The 10862-nt window shown below is 33.2% G+C and overlaps 1 protein-coding gene across 1 annotated transcript; it reads right to left on the reverse strand.

The window, feature by feature from the left end:
* Positions 1 to 490: 490 nt before the first annotated feature.
* On the reverse strand, positions 491 to 10218 carry LOC21393714 (probable sphingolipid transporter spinster homolog 2). The gene is made up of 16 exons (XM_010094232.2): positions 9804 to 10218; positions 8960 to 9091; positions 8271 to 8372; positions 7986 to 8090; positions 7808 to 7883; positions 6755 to 6829; positions 6428 to 6530; positions 5194 to 5259; positions 4931 to 5012; positions 3841 to 3938; positions 3617 to 3693; positions 3183 to 3296; positions 2532 to 2651; positions 1737 to 1865; positions 1418 to 1496; positions 491 to 858 (listed from the first exon to the last, which is right to left on the reverse strand). Exons 1-16 carry the CDS (start codon positions 9932 to 9934, stop codon positions 731 to 733), a joined length of 1617 nt encoding a protein of 538 aa, XP_010092534.1. The 5' UTR covers positions 9935 to 10218; the 3' UTR covers positions 491 to 730.
* Between the last annotated feature and the right edge of the window lie 644 nt (positions 10219 to 10862).

Below are 10862 nucleotides of genomic sequence, written 5' to 3' on the forward strand. Positions count from 1 at the left end.
ATAATAAAACTTAAATTTTAAATCTGAATCAGCGAAATAAACAAGAGTACATGTCTATTTACAACAATTATGCTATTTACTTCTACAAACAAACTTTTAAGCTTTTAAAATTTTGGCCTGTTTCCCTTCGTAGAGGTCTCTGCAGCTGACATAAGAGGGCGACGTTTGAGAGTGTAGTCGTACATAATTATGAGATTTCTGGCAGCTCGATTGAAGGACAGATGTTCTTAGGTGCAAAGGGTTTGATGTACTTGTGATTTTCATATTATCAGGAACATGAATACCACCACTTTGAGTCCTATTATTATGAGTGATATATGTTGTTGTGTCGTGATTTGAGTCCGTTCACTTCGCTGATTCGAGTTTGTAATTCGAGTTGAGATGTAATTTTATGTGAGAGCTTTTGACTGTAGCAAAAAAGTTAGATGTGATTGTTTGTGAGAGCTTTTTACTGTAGCAAAACTCGAATTCTAAACTCGAATTGGTGAAGTGAACGGGACCTTATATTATCGATTTTATGTATTACTACTGAATACACGCGGGTATAAAAAAGACATGGAATATTCCCACACGCAGTTGAAACACAACAGCCTTTCTCTTACCATTTCGATTCACATTTACAGGAAACTCGGAATTGAAAAAGAAGAAAACCTAAAAAATAGGGGGTGGGGCACAAGAAGAATTGCTTGGGGACTAATTTACGGTGCACCAACCCCAAAAGGGCATTTAATTACGCCTCAGCGGAAGACTTTGTTTCTGCTAAATTGCCCTCAAGCAAAGGTGTTGTGTTTGATCTGCCACCGGGGTTAACAGGATTCTCACTATCTTTAAATCTATCAACGCTCTTGAGAAATATTCCTGTCATGATACACACATTGTTGAAATAATTAAATAAAAGGGCATTTAATTTGAAAGCCGCCATTCTTTGAGATCCTAAAATAAGATTAAGCATGGATAAATAACGGCGATTCAGATAACTTGTCTAATTTAAATATTTGAAATGCATTTAACTGGCTTTTTTGTTTGAGTCTATTAAATAATCTAACATAATATGATTGGTTTAGACATAAAAAAAAAAAAAGACAGGAGATCTCAATCCATTAAATGTCACAAAATCTTGTTAAAAAAATTCAATTTGGTAGAATTATGAAAAAAAATAAAAAAGATTCTCTAAGTCTTATAAGGAAAAGTAATTATAGTGCAAAATAATGTAATTATCAAGGCTAAAGAGATTTTTTTTTAATTTTAATCATGCCCCCACTGAAATTATACAATACTACTATAGGAGGTCGATTATTACTGTTCAAAAAACAGTGTACTTCCATTTTTCTATAATTCTAAATAGGGTACTTTTGGGAAAACTTCTAAATGGTTATGCATGGACAAGTAATGCAATTGCAAACTAACAAGAACTTACCTATAAACCATATTCCCGCTGCTGGAAAGAGAATAGACGTCAGTATAAGGGCAGTCTTCCTCCAGTTGTTTATATTGTCCTAAATAATGCGCCAAAATAAAACAGGTAAAAATAATGCTAAACAATGTAAAAGACCAACAAAGCTTGTACAATTACTTGGAAAAAAATGATTCTATTAGCAACTAATATCTATCTTGAAGGTTGAACATAACAAGAATAATATTACCATAAATTTAAAAAAAAAAAAATTATATTACGTAGTGCTAGTTTGTAAATTCGTGAACAATTTGCAAAGGAATGACACATGTGAGATGCACACCTGGAGAACTCCAACAAGAGGCGACGATGGGACATCACCAAAGATGTGAATTGAAACAGTAGAAATAGCCATTGATAGTGGCCTCATATTGGGTGCAACACAATGCAGGCAGATAAAATTTACAGGGCCCTGCGGAAGGGAAACAACTGAAGTCTGTCAATAAGTAATAAAATGTTGTTCAATCTGAACACACCTGACCTATAGCAGCCAGCCACGAAATATGCGTTTTCATTTAAAGTTTCTTATTGATCGAACAGATTTGACAGAAATATTTGTAAGATTATGTCCTAGTGTGAAGGATTTTGAAGATTGTAGAGCAATGTACAAAAGCCATTATATCTCAAGGCAAAAATGTAAATGACCCAAAAAGTGAAAAATCCTACAGTTACAGCACCCTCACCGTAACGGCGCATCCAGTTTCTTTCACAACAGGTGCATGATTTTCTCTATAGTAACTAGTACAGAGATTAAAAACAAAGCTCGAATGAGGAATTTTAGAAGCTTGAATCCACTTTATTTCACAGCAGGTGCACAGTTTTCTCTATAGTAACTAGCACAGAGACCGAAAGCTAAGCTCTGGTGAGAAACGTTTGAAGCTAGTGTTTCTTTTTTCTTTTTTTTTTTTAATGAGCTAGGTGCATTATTTACAAACAATTACAAGTAACCATGGCAGCATTAGCTGGAGCAGAATGTAGCATGTAAATGTAATAAAAGAATTACCGAGTAAAACAATATATGAGAAGCATAGCTAAATTTGTAAAACACAGACATCGCTTTTGCTTTTAAAGGATATACCTGAGTGGCAAAGACAAATAGTTCACCAATTGCAAAAAATGCTAGGAAACCATACAAGCTCTTGAAACAGAAGGCACTGAAACAAAAAACCGCCCCGATAAATGTTGTTGCTGAAAGAAGCTGCAGGAGTCCAAGAAAGATATGTAGTAGTAGTATAGAGCATAAAGGGAAAATCCGAAAATGGAAATGAAAAGGAGACCGAAATAAAGATGACACTAAATAAATTTAAAAATACAATTTAGAACATGCATGCCTACTATAACTAGTTATTTCAGTTTTTAATTTGACATGTGCAAAATCTTAAGCATATTTGCTATAAAAAAAAAAAAAAAAAAAAAAAAAAAAAGAAAAAAAAGATGACACTAAATAAATTTAAAAATACAATTTAGAACATGCATGCCTACTATAACTAGTTATTTCAGTTTTTAATTTGACATGTGCAAAATCTTAAGCATATTTGCTATAAAAAAAAAAAAAAAAAAAAAAAAAAAGGAAGAAGAGCAGAAAATAACAAGGACTACTCACTATCATTTTTTTTAATAAAAAAAATAATCCCTTGTCTTTCTACATTCAAAACACTCAACAGGATGAAAGTAAAGCATGTAGAACTTTGTAGACAACAGAATAAGAAAGCTAAGAGACGGAACCTACCTTAAAAGCATTTGAAATAGAGTTAGTCATGAAATCCAGGACAAAGCCTCCTGCTAGAGTGCCCAATATTCCGCACACAATAGTAATGCCTCCGAATATCATGTCTGCATTAGTCTGTTAAAAGGAAATGACATTAAATGATTAATGTCACTTTCAAAAAAGAGGAAAAAAAAGCACATTAATATGTCCAAGTTCAGAATCCATACAACTTATGAATCATTTTACATTTACCTTGCATAAAAAGAGTATAAATCAGGGAACTGAGAGTTCTTTGTTTCTTTCTTTTTTATCGGACAGGGAGCATAAAAATTTATTACACAAAAAGAGCACAAATAGAAAAAGATGAGATTGAGAGATCCTCAACATGAATATTAAAGAGCTAAATAGTTAAATGACATAAGATGAACGCGAAAAGTCAAATGGAAAAAGCTTACCATATGGTATATGTTATAACCAGCCTTGGGCCCCCAGTATGAGTAAGCGCCAATGACAAAGTTGTATGCTATGTAACCTATAACAATTAGTTTCACACTTAGGAGAATGCATAGACGGATTGATAAAAGAGATGATAACTGAATCATCCGAGGTGTTCTTCGAATGAGAATTATCAGCACGTAGGTTCTAAGTGGTAGGTAGATAAAGCAAGTGAAAGAATTACCTAGGACATTAACGATGTACACCTTATCAACCAAAAGCACCTTCATATCTTTAGCAAATCTTAAGAACTGATTTCTTATTTTGCTTACAACTGTTAACCTGCCCAAAATAAGATGACAATACCAAATGCACATTCATATTGGGCTCATTTATATAAAATGAACAAACTGAGCAGTAATTACAATAAGCAATTGCATAAAGGAAATCCAACTGTTGGCCTGTTTTTCTGGCCATTTCCACTAAAACTTCAATGCCAAATAATTCTCAATTTATGGTATTGGAAGGGCCGTGCAGGTTTGTCCAAATTAGAAAATTTTTAAAGTTAAATAAGCATGAACTAAATTCTGCGTCCAACTAGACATACATTGCAGTTAATTTTACACAGAATATGGAAATATGTACAAACAATAAAATGAAAGGATAGATATGACACTATGGGTGTAAATGGGACGGGGCAAAGCCTTGGCCCATTAATATCGCTATATGACACAAAATGCCTGGAAACATATCCCCATATTCTACCGGATTGCATCATAGGAAGGATTAGAGACAACATATTACTGTCAACATTGTGCACCCGATGTATCAAAGTTAAATGGTGCCTTCTAGTTGGTCAGATACATAATTCAGTCTTCCACATTCTAGTCCTACATAGATGACACAATATGATTTTGACACAAGTCACTTGGTCATAAATTCACAATTCAGTCCCCCAAGTTCCAGTTCCTTGTACATAGTTCAAAGAAAATTTTGCTTGCGATTTCATCTTGCTTAATTGATCAGTCAAACTCAGATCAAATCTTAAAAAGTTTGGACTAAGTTCTAAAAAGTCAAGACGCATAAGCGCGCAGCACACGCACACGCACACACATGCACACACACATCAAAAACTCCACATTTGTACATTTCTAGAGTTATGCTTAGTCTTTGTGGTTAGTTTTTCTATATTATTACATATATATTGGCTATATTTAAGGTAATTGATGCCTAAAGCCAGAACAAGCTTGTTAAAGATAAATTATTTCTAGACTGTAGAATAAAAGAGAAGTGTGAAATGTTTGGTAACCAAATAACATGGTAAGTGACCTCACTCGGAAGATTCATGTGAGCTTCTACGTCTGAATTGTTCCTCCCCTGAGAATGTTTCCAGCTTTCCATTGGAAACATCTGAATCTGTGCAACAAGTTTCATAACCAAATTATTGTGGCAACAAGGAGAACAATGCATAAGAACTTAACAGAAAACTTGGTCAAATTTCAAACCATTCTGCATCTAGATCAACCATAAAATACTTCAACAAAAAGATTTTGTGCGAACGTTAATGCTTTGTAATCATTACTATTATATTCAGCACCTTGAACTTGTGAAACAGTTGTCTCCACGGCTGTCAGTGCCTTTTTTGAATCAGTGGGAGAAAAACCTGCAACCATAGTCCATAAGTTGTTCTTTAGTAAAAACGGATTGAAATTGTTGCAGGATCACAGCAGTTAATATGGAAATAAAGGGTAAATCCCATCTATGCCCCTTGAACTTTCATGCTTGTCCCACATTTCCCCCCTCAGCTTTCAATCGTACCATCCACATTCCCTTAATCTCCCAAGAAGTCTTTACTTTGCACCTTCCATCTAACTCCATTAACTACTTTCCGTTAATAAAGTTTAATTTGGAGGTACTTAGATCTTTCACTATTTAGCCGATATAAAAGATAAAAATATACTAAAAAAAATATCCAACTTATTAAGTTTATCATCTATTTTTTCTTCACTAGTATTGACATTTTAAAAAATATCTGTTAGTCAATTATTATTCTTTTAAAATTTGAAAGATACATAAAATATTAAATAGTAGATATGCAATTTTTTTTATTTTCTTCATTTATTTATTATTATTATTTTGCAATTTCACGTTAATTCAAAAAATATAATCGTTTTGAATTCTTTTCAATCAATTATAACCCTTTGACTTATGTTATATAATAATATAAACATTGGTTTTGTCCTTTTCATCACACTTTGTGCACTTCACCTTTTCTTAAGGTAAAGCTCGCCAGTTCATTTTCATTTATTAATCCTTATAAAACTTTATGATCCTTATAAAAGTGAGGTTGTCTTTTTCATTTGTTTTATTGACCAAAGTATCACTAAAAAACTTTACTGATCCTTTTCTACCAAAAATAAAACTTTAGCCCCCGTTTGTTTCATAGGTTCGAACTACTGTTCAAACCATTTTGCTACAGGGTTTCCTCTCACCAAAATTAAATTTCTTTTTGTTTAAACTTTTATGTACAAACCTATGAACCAAACAGGCCATTAGTAACAGAAGATAGATAAATGGGCTGACTGCCCTTGGGAGGCTGAAAGAAGACCATAGAGGCTATTGGTCCCCATCAAACCCTTGACAATTTGAAGATAGGTGCGATATGGGGCTTCATGAGAGATTAGGGGGTGTAGATGGTACATTTGAAAGTTGAGGGGCAAAACTGGGACAACCAGACAAGTGTGGAAGTTCAGCGGGTTCTGACATTTACTGAGAAATACAAACAAAAAAAAAAAAAAAAAGAAAAGAAAAAAAAGGAAAAGAAAATGCACCTTTCATTTGCAAAGGCTTCATAACGAAACCTAGAACAGCAAAAGGAAGCATCAAAATTGCCTCCCCAAAGAATGCGAAACGCCAATTAAAATGGTCGCCGACCTATATGTCCAAAGATGCAAATAATGTCTTGCTAGTTAACATAATTAAGACTACTAACAAGAAGGCTGAAGAAAAAAGCTAGGAATAACAAAGACAATTCAAATAGTTATTTATAGTAAAAAATGCAATCCATAACAAACATTTATGACTTAACAACTTATATCTTGGAAAAGATAATATTAGAAAGGGGACCTCACAGGTAGCAGTCAAGTATAGAGACATACCAATCCACCATAAACATAGCCAAGTGCATATCCTGTTGGAATACACATGTAGAAAATCGCAAGCCACGCTGTTTTCTGATATAAAATGCCGTAAATGACAAAGTTTAGGACATATAACAAGAAAATGTAGAGGTTGCTACAATCATTAAACTAACTGTTAAGTGATAAAAAGGTACAAGTAAAATCAAAATAAGGGGAAAAAAATCAATGTAAGCAAAAAAAGATGAGGAAAACTTACTCATGACTAAAAATATTTCCCAGCACATGAATTTTTTTTTTTTCCCAAAGAAAAGCTGAGGTTCCTTTAATTTAAAGGTACGATAACCATCTCAACTTTCTTATTCTGATGTCTCTGCTTAAAATATTGGGCCGTAAAGGTTGCAAATTATGCTTACTATTGCATCAGGAAGAATCATAATGTCATATCCATGTTCAAAAACAACTTAACATAGATATTTGAAGATAATAACAAACATAATTAAAATTCCCTAAATGTTCCTCCCAATACATATGGAAAAAAATTTTCCCTGAGTTAATCTCTCCATACGAAGAAGCCATTTAGGATAATTTTTATGGACAATACAGCCCTTCTCAGGGACCCACTCTCCCATTAAGTTGGTCTAGAATCCATAGATGATGAGATATATTAATTAGAAATCTTCCTGTAATAATGATGCTTCTGAGCATTAATCATATTTACACCAAAAGCAATTTGGAAAAAAAAAAAATCAAGACTCAGATAGAGGTTAGGAATAATACATTTGTAACGTCTACACATAAATACCAAATATTTCTTAAAATTCAATGTCTTCAAAACTATTGAACCCCCATTTTATTTTTTATAAAATTAGCCGGAGCCTCAAGGTTTGTGAATCTTCCTACGTCCTAAAATGACAAGTTCCTTGAAGTTCAATGCAAAAAAGTAAACATAATTGACGAAGCTAGTGAACTAAATATCGCTATTATATGATCTTTTGATCAATAGTGAGAGCAAGGACCTACATATACCAAGGAATGGAGTCAAGAAACACAATAAGAGTAGAGAGACAAAACCTGAGCAGTTGGGGCATTATCATCAATGAACGGAGCTGCAAGACTTATGAATGAAGCCTCACCAACACCAACTAGCCTATTAACACACCATTAAGTCTAGTGAAAATCAAATCAACCAATAAAGGTCTCCAATTACTTAACTTCAGACAATGAGAATCAAGAAGGATAAGGCAGTTACATTCGGCAGATTGTAATAGACCAGAACTCAAATGACAAACCACAACCAGTTACAGCAATAGTCCAGACTGACAATCCAGCTCCAATAAGCCGAAATGGATTTAGACTGCAAAATTTATATGCAAACAGAAGTTATCAAGCTGAAATAAATGCTTACAGAAAATTGGATTTAGTTGTGTTGACAATATAATTCTACATTTGAACGGGAAGGCTAAAAAACGGAAGCATGCAGCCAAGAATTTGGTTAGAAACGTATTCAACACAAGATGATATCATAATATAATACCTTTCTGCTAATGAAGCAAATATTGGAGAAGCAATGAGAAGTCCAACCATAAAAGCCGATGAAAGAATTCCATCTTGAAAATTGTTCAGGTTAAAGTCCCCCCTGTATACAACAGGTAACTTAAAGATGATCAAGAAGTTCAAGGTTTCATCTATTTTTAGTGAAAACATTATTTATTGTTTTCACTTATTTTTTTTTTTCCCCTTCTGGTAAGAGAAAAACAATACAAAATAATAGAGAATAGGTACTGCAGCCAGCCATCCATTAATTAATTGAAAACTGAAAATGTTGAAAGAAGGAAAAGTTCTTTTCATTAATGACTGAATCAAATAGAAAAGAAAGAAGATAAGGTATCCTTAATAAACAGAACAAAAAACACAAAAACCAAAATAAAAGGTATAAAAAAATCTACAGATTAAAGCTAAAGGAAAAAACATGATACTTAACAACCTGTCACGTCTTTCCAATTAAGAACAATCATGGAAAAAGGAAAAGCTTTAAAACCTTTATCTTTCTAATTTTAGGTTTTGCTCACAGAAGATTCTTTAAGATATAGATGTGGTTTTTCAGCGATTGACATTTAGTAACTTAGAAGGCTGATTTTCTGATACAAAGCATGATAGTCACAACAGACAACAATTCTTCTGCAAACTCCTTGAAGATATAGAGAGCATGGAAGTAACACTTACTGTATTCCGCTACCGGATGAGCATGTACCGCTTTTTGTACAAGTTCTACGACTCCCATTCACACCATTGCTTGCTATTGCTCCTCGATCCACGTAATTTAACAAGTTAATAACACAAAAGATAATAAGCAGCCTGCACAAAACATCGCAGAATAGTTCATTACGCCTTAACAGCGTCACTTTTACAGGCCTTCCAGATATATATGATCCAATTTCAGAGCCCAAGAAGCTATATAAACAAACCCCAGGAAGCAAATTACACTTCCATTAATATGATCATTAATCTGATGAAAACTTTCCCGGTATTCTTGATAAAAACTCAGAATTTAAACAGTCATAAAAAAAAAAAAACACATCCTTTAAACGAGAATTTGTCTCAAGTCTCACTTAAAAATGGAAACAAAATATTACAATCTAATTCCACTAAAATGGTCATTAACCATCTAACTTTATCTATATTTTCTCAGCAACCAAATCCGGATTAAAAAATAAAAAATAAAATAATATTAGTACTCATAACTCCCATTTGGTAGCCGAAAAAAAATAAATAACAGAGGAAACAAAGAAAATCAAAGTGCAATTCTCAACAACTCTCATGGCCCAAAAAATTCCTAACCATTGTGAGCCCAAAGCCAAAAATTCTCAAATTTTTCTCCGGACCCAAATGAGAGAACATGCAAAAGATCCCAATAAACCAATATATATATATATATATACACACACACACATAAACTTATTTCTTTCCCCATAATGTCCCAGCAACCAAAAAGGGTAACAAACAAAAACCCAAGAACAAAGACAGAAAAAGAAATCAAACAATGACACATTGAAAGCAAAGTAAGCACCGTCTGGGGGTGAACCAGGAAGGTGTAGCAGGAGAAGCAGCACCGGAAGAACTCGCCATGGGCGTCTCCGCAGAAGACTTGGCCTCTTCAGAAGGCTTCTTCTTCTTCTCTGCTTCGTCTTGAATTACCATAGAATAACAGAGATTCTGATAATTAATAATTAACAATAAAAAAAAGAGAGAATATTTGTTGATTATTTGGATGTGGAAGGGAAGGTGTTGAAGGTTGGTTTCTTTTTTTGACTTTTTTTTTAGGGTGTGGATTGCTGTCGTTGCGTTTTGGAAACCAACGAATTACTAAAGTATTTTTTTGTATTTATTTTTCCAAAAAAAAAAAAGTGGAATTTTGCTTTGCTGAGTGTGATTGGATTGGTTTAGTTGGATTTAGTTTCTCGAGAGGTTGATGAATACGATAAAAATAGGGGACTTTGGTTGTCAGTCGTCCTCGTTGAAGCAAAAATACACTTATTGCCTTGTTGTTTTTTCTTTTGTTCGCCTTCCTTTTTTTTTTTTTTTTTTTTTTTTTTTAAGAAAAAAAAGAATTTTAGGATAAGGCATTAAAAAAAATCTATTAATAAGAGGTGAATATGAATATTTAAATAACATTAAAGTAGTATTAAAATTTGAAAATGTATGATGGTTTAAATTATTGAATTTGATAAAAATCTGTTATTTAGTTTACGATTGTGTCTATGACCCCTTTTCACATTATTAGGAATGGTAATGGGCAGTAAGAGGGCGAATATGCTTTTTCCACTCCTATATAGTGGTAATTTGGGTTGGTAGATCGGGTTTGTGTCGGATTGAGAGTTAACATTTATAAAAATGACTTCAATCCTAACACGACTTACGTGACGAATGGTTTAAGAAATCTCAACCCTAACACGACGTGCCCCAATATGGTTGACACTAACATGATCCGTATGAACTCATAATTTTTATGACATATGACCCATAATTAACTTGCAACACACTCAATCCGAAATTAACTAGTAACACGTAAATGAACCGTGATCCCTTTTTACTTTAAATATATAATTTATGGACTAAAATCATATAA

This window comes from Morus notabilis, unplaced genomic scaffold, assembly GCF_000414095.1.
Source record: "Morus notabilis unplaced genomic scaffold, ASM41409v2 Scaffold827, whole genome shotgun sequence".
NCBI lineage: Eukaryota > Viridiplantae > Streptophyta > Magnoliopsida > Rosales > Moraceae > Morus > Morus notabilis.

Bases quoted from the DNA above. Each gene is read 5' to 3' on its own strand.
- LOC21393714 (XM_010094232.2), bottom strand. From the start codon at position 9,934: ATGGTAATTCAAGACGAAGCAGAGAAGAAGAAGAAGCCTTCTGAAGAG. The intron at 3,297-3,616 runs GTAAGCTTTTTC...TCCTTTTAACAG, and splicing joins GTTATAACATATACCATATG to ACTAATGCAGACATGATATT. The intron at 1,866-2,531 runs GTATATCCTTTA...TCCCTTCCGCAG, and splicing joins TATTTGTCTTTGCCACTCAG to GGCCCTGTAAATTTTATCTG.